Genomic DNA, 15,207 nt, shown 5'->3' with positions numbered 1-15,207 from the left:
TTGGTCAACTGGAATAATGTAATGGCCTAAAATGGGAGCCAAAGTCGGCAAAATCGCCGATTCGTAAATATCGCTGACACATCAAAATTCGCGAGAGCATAATTTCGTCAGTTTTCCATCAAATTTCGTACTTTTTGTTTTATTACCTTCACAAAAAGATTCTCAAGCATTTCATAAGAAAAAATAACTATTTTTTTTTTTTAAATTCTTGGACACTGGGGCACCACTTCAGATTTTGGCCTTGGACCCTGAAGGGGTTAAACACAGGAAAATGCTTAACCCAACATTGCTCCACTTAGAATACATGTACGTATATGGTATAATTTTTTTTATTGTTTTAAGGCTATGTACAAGGAATATGTACTTATATTACAATTGTTTCATCGTGTAATACTCCTCAAAACATGGAAATTATTCCCATTATTTGACTTTACTGGGTTATCATGGGTTAAATACTGTATACTTACATGTGCTTTGCGGCTGAATTCCACCTGGAGTGTGTTCCAGGTGTCAACGCCCCTGCAGCCCAGTCTATGACCAGGCCTCGTAGGTAATCAGGATCTGATCAACTAAGCTGTTACTGCTAGTTGTACACAATCCAACGTACAAACCACAGCCCGGCTGGTCTGGTACTGAATTTAGGTGCCTGTCCAGCTCCCTCTTGAAGACAGTTAGGTGTCTGTTGGTAATCCCTCTTAAGTATGATGGGAGGCAGCTGAACAGTCTTGGGCCTATGAAACTTATTGTGTAATCTCTTAGTGTACTCACAGCACCCCTGCTGTTCATTGGAGGATGTTTCACCACCTGTCAGTTTTTTGCTTTCTTTAGGAAGGGATTTCTGTGTGCAGATTTGGGACTAGTCCCTCTGGTATTTTTCTTACCTGCATTCTAAGGAGTATAGGTCAAGGGACTTCAAACAGTCCCAGTAATTGAGGTGCTTGGCTGTACTACATTTATCTCCAGATTTTGAAAGGGGCCGTAAGTGTACAGCAGTCCTTCAGCCTCGAGAGAACAAATGATTTAAAGATAACCATCATTGGCTTGTCAGACCTAAAATTAAAGGCTCATTATCCATTCTTATCATTTTGCTAGAAGATGCGGTAATAACATTGGTGTGATCTTTGAAAGTGATATCCTCTGACATTATCACTTCCAAGTCTTTCATATTAGTGTTCCGCTTTATTATGTGGTTACAGTTTGTTTTCTGAGGCACATTTGAAGACTTGGTTTATATCCACTTGGAGATTTTGTGTCCTCAGTGGATAACACTTGTGCAAATTCTAGTATTGTCAGATATGAGGATGAGGAAAGGATGGGGGCGAGTACTGTAGCTTGGGGAACAGAGCTTTTTCACTTGCATGATAAGGGGCTTTCTGTAAAGTAGTTTATATATGTCGGTTATCCTAATTATATAATTTACTGTACTCCACTTTATAGAAATAAAGTTTGTTACTTTTGTTGACACCAGAATTTTTCTCAGGGGATTCCAGAAATTTGAAAATGTTCTGATTCAGAATTAGCAAAAAATATTTGTTTACCATTGTTTAGGCAAGACTATGCATGTAACTTCCTGTTTTTTTAACATGCCTTAACTTGTCTAATAAACTCAGGATAATTCAGTAAAGGATAATTCGGTAAAGTCAAACACTGTGACTTATTTTTGTTGGTGTCCTTGATTCCATGAGGTAAAATTGAGGAGTTGCTGTAAGTTGAGGGTGGGAAAAATTATAATATTCCTGTTGTTGCTAGAGAAGAAAATTTCGTCCATTAAAACTCTCAACTTTGAAGTTTGCAGTAAGTAATGTTATGGATGCAGTTTTTAAGCATCCTCAAATGATGGAGACAGATGGTATGTAATTTATACTGACACAATGGAAAAAGAGAGACAAATGAAGTATAATGCAATCCTTTATTGACAAAGTTTTGCCCACACAGTGAGCTGCATCAAGTTAGAAACAGATCTGTTTGTGACTTTGCTGCATACTTTTCTCTATTTTATAATAGAGCTTCCCAATTTTTTATAGATATTTTACAATTTTTCTTTTAAACCTTCTGCAGATGACAGAGGTTATATGGTATCATATACGTACCTATACCAATTTATCAATTAACTTATTTATCACTGCTTGTATGTATGTATAGAGTGCAGATATTTTTCTTTGACTTTTTTGTGTACAGTATATTAATGTACAGTACTATATTTTTCTAGTTGCGAAAGACTGTCTTCGACTTCTGCCAGAAAGAATTGGCACCTAAGGCAGCCGAAATTGACAAACGGAATGACTTCCCAGAATTACGGGTAAGATTCCACATTTGAAATAATACGGAATTTTGTTTAACTCTGTACTAAAGTGGTTTATGTGGTGACTTCTTTTCTGTCAGTAATTTTATGTTTATTGTATAAATTTGCTCTTAGGTGATCACCCAAGCACAGCACCACTTGATTTTTTAATCTCATTAAATGTTGCTCTAAACTAATTAACATTGACCTGGATTAAGAGCTTCTCACCCCTCAAGGGGTGAGAAGCTCTTGATCCAGGGAAGTGGACCTATCCTTCCCTTCCTTGGATAGAGCCTGCTGGCCTCCCATTCTACATATGCTTTATGACCCCAATGGGTTTAGCACTTTCCCTGATGATGATGATAATAATAATAATCTTTATTTCTACAAATACATGGTACAACTTATACAGGCCCAGCTGTTATCAGTGACATACTGTATAGAAAGCCCCTGGTTATGCAGAGCATTTCAAGGAACTTGTGTTAATTTTGTCCCCAGGATGCAACCCACACCAGTCGACTAACACCCAGGTACCTACTTGCTGCTAGGTGAAGAGGGACAGCAGATGTCTGAAGGAAACACGCCCGGTGTTTCTACCCATACCAAGAATTGAACCATGGACACTCATTGATTTATGTAATTCTGCATTATGATTCCATGGCTTGATTGGTAGAGCACTCATTTCACACATTGAATGTCCATGGTTCAATCCCCAGCCAGGTGGAAACATCGGGCATGTTTCCTTACTCCTGCTGCCCCTGTTCACCTAGCAGTAAGTGGGTGTTAGCTGACTGTTGTTGGTTGCATCCTGGGGTGGTGGTAGTATACCTTAGATAGAACCAGACTTTCAAATGAGCTGAGGTAAGATAACAGAACTTAGCCTATAAAACTGATCTGTGTATTAAAAAAAAAAAAGCATTCATCACAAAAGAAGAGACACCTGTATATAGTTCTAGAGTAATACAATATACAGTGGACCCCCGCATAACGATCACCTCCGAATGCGACCAATTATGTAAGTGTATTTATGTAAGTGCGTTTGTACGTGTATGTTTGGGGGTCTGAAATGGACTAATCTACTTCACAATATTCCTTATGGGAACAAATTCGGGTCAGCACTGGCACCTGAACATACTTCTGAAGTGAAAAAATATTGTTAACCGGGGGTCCACTGTATATAAAAGATCCTAGGTAGTAGGTTGGTAGACAGTAACCGCCCAGGGAGGTACTACCATCCTGCCAAGTGAGTGTAAAACGAAAGCCTGTAATTGTTTTACATGATGGTAGGATTGCTGGTGTCCTTTTTTTCTGTCTCATAAACATGCAAGATTTCAGGTACGTCTTGCTACTTCTAGGTCACACTACACATACATGTACAAGCATATACATGTATATACACACACCCCTCTGGGTTTTCTGCTATTTTCTTTCTTGTTCTTGTTTATTTCCTCTCACTTCCATGGGGAAGTGAAACAGAATTCTTCCTCCGTAAGCCATGCGTGTTGTAAGAGGCGACTAAAATGCCGGGAGCAAGGGGCTAGTAACCCCTTCTCCTGTATAAATTACTAAATTTAAAAAGAGAAATTTTTGTTTTCTTTTTGGGCCACCCTGCCTCGGGATACAGCCAGTTTGTTGAAAGAAGAAAGAATTTATAAAAGATGTATTGTGGTATAAAATTTTAAATACAGTTACTAAATGCTTTAAAGAGTTTCTATGAGGATAGGTGAGGCTCAGGTTAGGGTGTGTAGAAGAGAGGGAGACTACTTCCTGGTAAAAATAGGTCTTAGACAGGGATGTGTAATGTCACCATGGCTGTTTAATATATTTATAGATGGGGTTGTAAAAGAAGTAAATGCTAGGGTTTTCGGGAGAGGGGTGGGATTAAATTATGGGGAATCACATACAAAATGGGAATTGACACGGTTACTTTTTGCTGATGATACTGTGCTTATGGGAGACTCTAAAGAAAAATTGCAAAGGTTAGTGGACGAGTTTGGGAGTGTGTGTAAAGGTAGAAATTTGAAAGTGAACATAGAAAAGAGTAAAGTGATGAGGGTATCAAATGATTTAGATAAAGAAAAATTGGATATCAAATTGGGGAGGAGGAGTATGGAAGTGAATGTTTTCAGATATTTGGGAGTTGACGTGTCGGCGGATAGATTTATGAAGGATGAGGTTAGTCATAGAATTGATGAGGGGAAAAAAGGCGAGTGGTGCGTTGAGGTATTTGTGGAGACAAAAAAACGTTATTTATGGAGGCAAAGAAGGGAATGTATGAAAGTATAGTAGTACCAACACTCTTATATGGGTGTGAAGCTTGGGTTGTAAATGCTGTAGCTAGGAGGAGGTTGGAGGCAGTGGAGATGTCCTGTATAAGGGCAGTGTGTGGTGTAAATATTATGCAGAAAATTCAGAGTGTGGAAATTAGGAGAACGTGTGGAGTTAATAAAAGTAATAGTCAGAGGGCTGAAAAGGGGTTTTTAAGGTGGTTTGGTCATTTAGAGAGAATGGATCAAAGTACATGTAGAATGACATGGAGAGCGTATAAATCTGTAGGGGAAGGAAGGCGGGGTAGGGGTCGTGCTTGAAAAGGTTGGAAGGAAGGGGTAAAGGAGGTTTTGTGGGCAAGGGCTTGGACTTCCAGCAAGCGTGCGTGAGCGTGTTCGATAGGAGTGAATGGAGACGAATGGTATTTGGGACCTGACGAGCTGTTGGAGTGTGAGCAGGGTAATATTTAGTGAAGGGATTCAGGGAAACCGGTTATTTTTATATAGCCGTACTTGAGTCCTGGAAATGGGAAGTACAATGCCTGCACTCTAAAGGAGGGGTTCAGGATATTAGCAGTTTGGAGGGATATGTTGTGTATTTTTATACGTATGTGCTTCTGGGCTGATGTATTCTGGGCACCTCTGCAAAAACAGTGATTATGCGTGAGTGAGGTGAAAGTGTTGAATGATGAAAGTATTTTCTTTTTGGGGATTTTCTTTTTGGGTCACCCTGCCTCGGTGGTAGATGGCTGACTTGTTGAAAAAAATAAAATTGTAATCTTCATGCTCTCATGATACATACCCTTTCTTTTTGCTATTCCAGCATAATATAATTTATTATTGTCATTATGCACCCTATAAACATTGTAAAAACTCAGCAGCATTGCTTAAATTTTCTAAATGAATTAACAGTACTGTTAATGTTTAGACTATATACAGTGGACCCCCGCATAACGATTACCTCCGAATGCGACCAATTATGTAAGTATATTTATGTAAGTGCGTTTGTATGTGTATGTTTGGGGGTCTGAAATGGACTAATCTACTTCACAATATTTCTTATGGGAACAAATTCGACCAGTACTGGCACCTGAACATACTTCTGGAGTGAAAAAATATCGTTAACCGGGGGTCCACTGTATAGGCTAAATATGTACATTAACTGCAGATTATATTTTTTTTTGTCTCAGAACTTTCTTGACGTTGGCAAGTCATCAGTCATCAACAGATCAGCAGATGCATTTGTTCAGACTTGCTTCATTATATTTTCATTATTGTCTAGCTTGTTTTGTTAACTATAATATTTGCACATTTCTAACTTCACCCTTTAACTTTGCAGGAATTTTGGCGTAAAATGGGCAACTTGGGATTGCTTGGAATAACAGCAAACCCTGATTTTGGAGGCTCTGGCATGGGGTATTTAGATCATGTCATTGTCATGGAAGAGGTGTCTCGGGCATCAGGGGGCATTGGACTGTCATACGGGGCACACTCCAACTTGTGCATCAACCAGATCAACATCAATGGCACAACAGAACAAAAGGAGAAGTATCTACCTAAGGTGAGTTGCAATGATGATATGCTGATTGCTAGTATATTTGCTCTTTGTGCAATAAGTTGCTGTTATTATAATGCAGGTACTAAAAGATGCTCTGATATATATCATGTTACGGCCCTGTAATTAACCCTTAAACGGTCCAAACGTATATATATGTTTTTTCAACATTTGAAAGTATGTAAAAAAATGTAGATCATCTTTTTTTTTTTTATTTGAAAATGTGTAAAAAAACTTTTATCTACATTTTTTTGTTATGTTCGAAAATATGTAAAAAAAACATAGATCTACGTTTGGAGCACTACGGATTTGAACGTCAATCTGTTTGGACCGTTTAAGGGTTAAATGATTGGCTCTCTTTAATTTATTTGACACAGAAACTGGAGTCGTGATGACTGGTTGGGTCTCCTTTACATCACATTTGAAGTTAATTTGACAGTTGTGTTGAACATTGATTACACTTTTTTTTCATTAAAATAAAAGTTTGAGTACAAAAATTTCTTCTTAGGATATCAAATTGAGGATGATTAATAACTGAGGTTCGACTTTCTAATGTTGTAGTCCTGTATATTGCTGCTCTGCAGCTGTGTTCAGGGGAATACTTCGGAGCACTGGCCATGTCTGAACCAGGGTCTGGTAGCGATGTGGTATCCATGAAACTAAAGGCAGAGAAAAAAGGAGACTGCTACATCCTTAATGGCAGCAAGTTTTGGATCACAAATGGACCTGATGCAGATGTTTTGGTGGTGAGATGTGCTTTGTTTTAGCATTTGTTAGTTTTTTTTATCCTGGCTGTTGAGGTGGTTTGGTCATTTAGAGAGGATGGAACAAAGTAGGATGACTTGGAGGGTATATAAGTCTGTAATGGAGGGAAGGAGGGGTAGGGGATGTCCTAGGAACGGATGGAGGGTTTGTGTGCAAGAGGCTTGGATATACAACAGGCATGTGTGTGTTAGATGGGAGTGAATGGAGACAAATGGTTTTTGGGATCTGACAAGCTAATGGAGTGTGAACAGAGTAACATTTTGTGAAGGGATTCAAGGAAACAGGTTAATCGAATTTGAATCCTGAAGGTGGGAAGTACAATTCCTTCACTTTAAAGAAGGCGTTTGGGATACTGGCTGTTTGGAGTGACATCTAAACTGTCGTATCTGAGCACCTCTGCAAAGACAGTGATTATGTGTGAATGATGGTGAAGTATTTCTTTCTTTTTTGGGGGCACCTTGCTTATGCAGATGACCAACAATTTGAAAGAAAAGTTTAATTAACAGGTATACATTAATTAAACAATAATGATTGCTATTTGACTTTTGCTTTTTTTGAGCCACCCCTTCCTTTGGTGGGATACAGCTGGTTTGTTGAAAGAAAGAAGAAAGATTACTATTTGTAAGTGAAAAGGAACACAACTTATATGAAATTAGCTACAGAATATTATGGCATGGGAATACACCTCCACTTGTTACATGGGTGTCTATGGGATGATAGAGTTTAAGTTCTGAACAACTGACTTACAAGTGAACCAAATAATGGGTGGAGTTTGAACCAATGGCAAACGAATCCTAAAACTCACTTGCCACGAGTTTAAACCCCACCTGTTCTGTGGTTTGTTTGCAACTGTATTATTACGATATCATGAGACTTACAAGTAATTTTCAGGAAAGCATTAACGTCATAAGTGGTGAACCTACATTTTTAAAGTACAGTAGGTTCACCACTTATGACGTTAATGCTTTCCTGAAATTTATTGTGAGTCTCATGAAATCATAATAGCACAGTTGCAAAAAAACACAGAACAGGTGGGGTTTAAACTCGTGGCAAGTGAGTTTTAGGACTTGTTTGCCATGGCTTCAAACACCACCCGTTCTTTGGTTCACTTGTCAGTCAGTTGTCCAGAACTTAAACTCTATCATCCCATAGACACCCATGTAACAAGTGGAGGTGCATTCCCATGCCATAATATTCTATATCTAATTTCATATAAGTTGTGTTCCTTTTCACTTACAAATAGTAATCTTTCTTCTTTCTTTCAACAAACCGGCTGTATCCCACCAAAGGAGGGGGTGGCACAAAAAAGAAAATGTCAAATAGTAATCATTATTGTTTAATGTATACCTGTTAATTAAACTTTTCTTTCAAATTGATGGCCGCCTCCTTCCGAAGCAAGGTGTCCCAAAAAAGAAAGAAATACCTCATCATTCAACACTTTCACCATCATTCACACATAATCACTGTCTTTGCAGAGGTGCTCAGATACGACAGTTTAGATGTCACTCCAAATAGCCAGTATCCAAATCCCCTCCTTTAAAGTGTAGGAATTGCGCTTCCCACCTTCAGGACTCAAGTCCAACTAACCGGTTTCCCAGAATCCCTTCACAAAATGTTACTCTGCTCACACTCCATTAGCTTGTCAGGTCCCAAAAACCATTCGTCTCCATTCACTCCTATCTAACACGATCACACATGACTGCTGTATGTCCAAGCCTCTTGCAAACAAATCTTCCATCCTTTCCTAGGACATCCCTACCTCTCCTTCCCTCCATTACAGACTTACACACCTTCCAAGTCATCCTACTTTGCTCCATTCTCTCTAAATGACCAAACCACCTCAAGAACCCCTCTTTGGCCCTTTGAATGATACTTTTAGCAACTCTACACTTTCTCCTAATTTCCACACTATGAATTCTCTGCATAATGTTTACACCACACATTGCCTGTAGACATGATATCTCCACTGCCTCCAGCCTCCTCCTCGCTGCAGCATTTACATCCCATGCTTCACACCCATGTGAGTGTTAATACCACTATACTCTCATATATTCCCTTCTTTGCCTCTCTGGATAACATTTTTTTGTCTCCACAGATACCTCAGTGCGCCACCCACCTTTTTTCCTTCAGAAGTTCTGTGGTTAACCTCGTCCTTCATAAACTCATCCCCTGACAAGTCTACTCCCAAATATCTGAACACATTTGCTTCTTCCATACTCCCTCCCTCCAATGTGATATCCAATTTTTCTTTACATAACATTTGATACCCTCGTCACCTTACTCTTATCTGTGTTCACTTTCAACTTTCTTCCTTTACATACATGTATCATTAATGTACAATGTATATGTAATAAATTTTCAGGCAGCGATTTTCAGATTTTTGGGCCTTTTATTTGAATAGAGTTATGGAGGCATAAGAATATTCTGATTCAAATAGTAGCAAGGAGGAAGCTGGAGGCAGTGATGTTATAGTTGACACCTGTTAAAACTTCACCCTTATGACTATGTAAACTGCCTGGGGTTATCTTAATAGAGAAGCCATTTGTGGCAAAATGTTCCTTTATTAAAACGTGTCTTACATGCACATGTCTTATTTTCCATTTATTATACACTTTATACATTTTCTAATTAATACGGTTTTTCAGGTGTATGCCAAGACAGATCCTAATACACCAAAGCCCCAACATGGAGTGACAACCTTCCTCATTGAGAAAGGCATGGATGGGTTCAGCACTGGCCCAAAGTTAGACAAACTGGGCATTCGTGGTTCAAACACTTGTGAGCTCATCTTTGAAGATTGTAAAGTACCTGGTAAGTTAACACTGTGTTGTGATGCTTTGTTGTAGTTCTATATGTACATCAAGGGCTCTGCAGTTACTGAGCTGTTGCCCTTTTATAGAAGCTTTGATTATATTATCACTGATTAATAATATTTTAATTATTATAAATTAATTGTTTAAAACTGAAGATTTTAATCATTGCAAACACACTCTGTAGTACAGAAAACACATCACTTATATTATAAATTTTCATCATTGTCCAAAACATCCATGTATGTGTTTCAGTAAATGCTTCAAACATGGCATTAAGTTTTATGAGGAGCCCACTCGTGTTACTTCATTATTTTTGTTTTTATACCCTGAATGTTAAGTAAAAGGACGCAAGTGCAACTAAAGTGACATTTTATTGTGGCAATGTTTCGCTCTCCAGGAGCTTTATCAAGCCATTACAAACAAGCAATACATGGAGAGCGAAACGTTGCCACAATAAAATGTCACATTAGTTGCACTTGTGTCCTTTTACTTTACATATTGTCGGTAATTCTACCAACTTTATTACACCCTGAATGTTGGCAAAAATAAAAAAGGATGGGGATTTACCATTTAGGATGTTTTGGTTTAGTACCTCTGGTGTTGTGCCATCTTCATGTACACATTTCTGCTCTCCTCAGTACTGCCTTTAATGTGTGTTGTATGTTTGGCCTGGGTATGTTTGGAACTGGTTTGCTGTGTTCCATTGCTTGTGTCTCTGTATTCCCTGCTTTTTCTAAATGTGTTTCAAAAGTTTTCCCTTATTGTTTACTATGTCTTTGGCCTCCTGATATGTAATACCATATCATTGTTTTTTCTTTAATTGGCAATCTGGGCAACTTATGTTGCATCAGTGTCTAATTAGTAATGATGGTACATCTCTAGGTGAAAATACCTACATTCTTTACCAAATTGGCACTGCCACTTCTGAACATATTAGAATGCTTTCTGATATGCTGGTATTTGCATCTTATTCCATAGTTTTACATTTCCCAGGTGTGGTATTTATGTACAGTATTTCTTCTTTCCTATGTTTTCTTGTGGCACTTTCCTGGGCTTTCCTGTTTTATGTTTTCCTGGCTGTCCTGCTCTGCTTTAGTATTGTTTGCAGCATGTGTTCTGGGTTAGTCTGTCTATCCTGTTCTGCACATATTTCCTGTGTTTTAACATTTTGTCCTTATTCAAGGTATGTTTCTTGTGTTCTTATGTTATATATCACCATACCTGTCTCATCTGCTTTGTTCTGTGTCCTTGAAAGTTTAACACATCATGAAAGAGAGTCTATACGAGTCTAATCCTATCTTTTCTTCTTTCAACAAACCGGGCCATATTCCACCGAGGCAGGGTGGCCCAAAAAGAAAAACAAAAGTTTCTCTTCTCAAATTTAGTAATTTATACAGGAGAAGGGGTTACTAGCCCCTTGCTCCCGGCATTTTAGTCGCCTCTTACAACACACATGCCTTGCGGAGGAAGAATTCTGTTCCACTTCCCCATGGAGATAAGAGGAAATAAACAAGAACAGAACCAGAAAGAAAATAACATAAAACCCAGTGGGGTGTGTATATATATATGCTTGTACATGTATGTGTAGTGTGACCTAAATGTAAGTAGAAGTAGCAAGACGTACCTGAAATCTTGCATGCTCATTAGACAGAAAAAAAGACACTAGCAATCCTACCATCATGTAAAACAACTACAGGCTTTCGTTTTACACTCACTTGGCAGGACGGTAGTACCTCCCTGGGTCTAATCTTACCTCTCTCTCTCTCTTTTTTTCAACAAGTTGGCCGTCTCCCACCGAGGCAGTGTGACCCAAAAAGAAAATACTTTCATAATCATTCAACACTTTCACCTCACTCACACATAATCACTGTTTTTGTAGAGGTGCTCAGAAGACAACAGTTTAGAAGTCTTCTTTCTTTCAACACACCGGCTGTATCCCACCGAGGCGGGGTGGCCCAAAAGAAAAAACCAAAGTTTCTCCTTTCAAATTTAGTAATATATACAGGAGAAGGGGTTACTAGCCCCTTGCTCCCGGCATTTTAGTCGCCTCTTACAACACGCATGGCCTACGGAGGAAGAATTCTGTTCCACTTCCCCATGGAGATAAGAGGAAATAAACAAGAACAAGAACTAGAAAGAAAATAGAAGAAAACCCAGAGGGTTATGTATATATACGCTTGTACATGTATGTGTAGTGTGACCTGAGTGTAAGTAGAAGTAGCAAGACGTACCTGAAATCTTGCATGCTCATTAGACAGAAAAAAAGACACTAGCAATCCTACCATCATGTAAAACAACTACAGGCTTTCGTTTTACACTCACTTGGCAGGACGGTAGTACCTCCCTGGGTCTAATCTTACCTCTCTCTCTCTCTTTTTTTCAACAAGTTGGCCGTCTCCCACCGAGGCAGTGTGACCCAAAAAGAAAATACTTTCATAATCATTCAACACTTTCACCTCACTCACACATAATCACTGTTTTTGTAGAGGTGCTCAGAAGACAACAGTTTAGAAGTATATACGTATAAAGATACACAACATATCCCTCCAAACTGCCAATATCCCAAACCCCTCCTTTAGAGTGCAGGCATTGTACTTCCCATTTCCAGGACTCAAGTCCGGCTATATAAAAATAACCAGTTTCCCTGAATCCCTTCATTAAATATTACCCTGCTCACACTCCAACAGCTCATCAGGTCCCAAATACCATTCGTCTCCATTCACTCCTATCTAACACACTCATGCACACTTGCTGGAAGTCCAAGCCTCTCGCCCACAAAACCTCCTTTACCCCTTCCCTCCAACCTTTTCGAGGACGACCCCTACCCCGCCTTCCTTCCCCTACAGATTTATATGCTCTCAATGTCATTCTACTTTAATCCATTCTCTCTAAATGACCAAACCACCTCAACAACCCCTCTTCAGCCCTCTGACTAATACTTTTATTAACTCCACATCTCCTAATTTCCACACTCCGAATTTTCTGCATAACGTTTACACCACACATTGCCCTTATACAGGACATCTCCACTGCCTCCAACCATCTCCTCGCTGCAGCATTTACAACCCAAGCTTCACACCCATATAAGAGTGTTGGTACTACTAAACTTTCATACATTCCCTTCTTTGCCTCCATAGATAACGTTTTTTGTCTCCACATATACCTCAATGCATCACTCACCTTTTGTCCTTCATCAATTCTATGACTAACCTCATCCTTCATAAATCCATCCGCTGACACGTCAACTCCCAAATATCCGAAAACATTCACTTCTTTCATACTCCTCCTCTCCAATTTGATATCCAATTTTTCTTTATCTAAATCATTTGATACCTTCATCACCTTACTCTTTTCTATGTTCACTTTCAACTTTCTACCTTTACACACTCTCTCAAACTTGCCTACTAACCTTTGCAATTTTTCTTTAGAATCTCCCATAAGCACAGTATCATCAGCAAAAAGTAACTGTCAATTCCCATTTTGTATTTGATTCCCCATAATTTGATCCCACCCCTCTCCCGAACACCCTAGCATTTACTTCTTTTACAACCCCATCTATAAATAAATTAAAGAACCATGGTGACATTACACATCCCTGTCTAAGACCTACTTTTACCGGGAAGTAGTCTCCCTCTCTTCTACACACCCTAACCTGAGCCTAATTATCCTCATAAAAACTCTTTACAGCATTTAGTAATTTACCACCTATTCCATATACAGTGAACCCCAGGTTTACGATCAGCTCCCAATGCCACCAATTATGTAAGTGTATTATGTAAGTGCGTTTGTATGTGTATGTTTTGGGGTCTGAAATGGACTAATCTAATTCACAATATTCCTTATGGGAACAAATTCGGTCAGTACTGGCACCTGAACATACTTCTGGAATGAAATAATATCGTAAACCACGGGTCCACTGTACTTGCAACATCTGCCACATTGCTCCCCTATCCACTTTATCATATGCCTTTTCTAAATCCATAAATGCAATGAAAACTTCTCTACCTTTATCTAAATACTGTTCACATATATGCTTCAATGTAAACACTTGATCTACACATCCCCTACCTACTCTAAAACCTCCTTGCTCATCCACAATCCTACGTTCTGTCTTGCCTCTAATTCTTTCAGTAATAACCCTACCATACACTTTTCCTGGTATACTCAGCAAACTAATTCCTCTATAATTTTTACAATCTTTTGTCCCCCTTCCCTTTATGTAAAAGAACTATACACGCTCTCTGCCAATCCCTAGGTACCTTCCCCTCTTTCATACATTTATTAAACAAAAATACCAGCCACTCTAAAACTATATCCTCCCCTGCTTTTAACATTTCTGTCATGATCCCGTCAGTTCCAGCTGCTTTACCCCCTTGGATAATTACTACTATTTCCTCTGCAGCCAAAAATATCCTGGGTAAGCTCAATGGTGGCATCTACGTACTATTCTCCGGCTTGGACCTTGAGAGACTTGTGCTAGCTGGTGGACCTGTTGGGTATGGTTTCTTTCTTTACTTTTTAAATATTAACTGTAAATGTGAACTAGGCTGCTAATTTTTGGAAAATTTTATTGTTTTGCAAAAATAAATAAAATGAAGAATGATTTGCTAGTTTGGTTGTAAGCTGTGAGTAGTTAATATGAAACCTTAATAGGAAATTAAATTTTCTGTTAGCCTTTCCTGGCTTCTATATTATTCACTATATTTTTCCAGGTTGTCAGACAATTTACTTGGCTCCATTCACCCAAGGATAAATGAAACTATCCTGTTTTTCTCCAGCCTCTAAATGTCCACACCAGTTGAACAATCTCTCCTTTTTCCTCAGAAGGTATGAGGGATTACCAAAGGTATTCCTTTGGCAATCAAAATAGAAAAGATATTCCTTTGGTAATCCCTCACACCTAATCTCCATGCTCCAAATTGTTTGCATAATATTTAAACCATATATTGCCCTCAACTAGGTAGTAGATTGGTAGACAGCAACAGCCCAGGAAGGTACTACTGTCCTGCCAAGTGAGTGTAAAACTGAAGCCTGTAATTGTTTTACATGATCATAGGATTGCTGTTGTCTTTTTCCAGTCTCATTAACATGCAAGATTTTGGGTATGTCTTGCTATTTCTGCTTACACTTAAGTCACACTACACATGCATGTGCAAGCATATATATACACACCCCTCTGGGATTTCGCTATTTTCTTACTAGTTCTTGTTTATTTTCTCTATCTCAATGAGGAAGTGGAACAGAATTCTTCCTCCATAGCCATGCATGTCATAAGAGGCGACTAACATGCTGGGAGCAAGGGGCTAGTAATCCTTTCTCCTGTATGCATTACTAAAGTTAAAAAGAGAAACTTTCATTTATCTTTTTGGGCCACCCGGCTTCAGTGGGATACAGCCAGTTTGTTGAAAGATCTTACCCTGAAACACAACATCTCCACTACCTACAGCTTCCTCTTTACTGACACATTTAAAACTCATACTTCACACCCAAGTAACAGTGTTGGTACCACCATACAGTAAGACCTCC

The 15,207-nt window shown here is 38.8% G+C and overlaps 1 protein-coding gene across 1 annotated transcript; it reads left to right on the top strand.

The window, feature by feature from the left end:
• Positions 1-284: 284 nt before the first annotated feature.
• LOC138851532 (isovaleryl-CoA dehydrogenase, mitochondrial-like) lies at positions 285-14,250 on the top strand. Its single transcript, XM_070080744.1, has 6 exons — positions 285-306; positions 2,210-2,299; positions 5,888-6,109; positions 6,688-6,849; positions 9,514-9,679; positions 14,084-14,250. The coding sequence occupies exons 3-6, from the start codon at positions 5,903-5,905 to the stop codon at positions 14,233-14,235; spliced, it is 687 nt and encodes a 228-aa protein (XP_069936845.1). The 5' UTR covers positions 285-306; positions 2,210-2,299; positions 5,888-5,902; the 3' UTR covers positions 14,236-14,250.
• Positions 14,251-15,207: the final 957 nt, after the last annotated feature.

The sequence above is a fragment of the Cherax quadricarinatus genome, unplaced genomic scaffold (genome assembly GCF_038502225.1).
Source record: "Cherax quadricarinatus isolate ZL_2023a unplaced genomic scaffold, ASM3850222v1 Contig903, whole genome shotgun sequence".
Taxonomy (NCBI): Eukaryota; Metazoa; Arthropoda; class Malacostraca; order Decapoda; family Parastacidae; genus Cherax; species Cherax quadricarinatus.
Note: the sequence above shows the minus strand (reverse complement) of the source record. Positions and strands in the feature narration are given on the sequence as shown.

Bases quoted from the DNA above. Each gene is read 5' to 3' on its own strand.
- LOC138851532 (XM_070080744.1), top strand. From the start codon at position 5,903: ATGGGCAACTTGGGATTGCTTGGAATAACAGCAAACCCTGATTTTGGA. The intron at 6,110-6,687 runs GTGAGTTGCAAT...GCTGCTCTGCAG, and splicing joins AGGAGAAGTATCTACCTAAG to CTGTGTTCAGGGGAATACTT. The intron at 9,680-14,083 runs GTAAGTTAACAC...TTTCCTCTGCAG, and splicing joins TGAAGATTGTAAAGTACCTG to CCAAAAATATCCTGGGTAAG.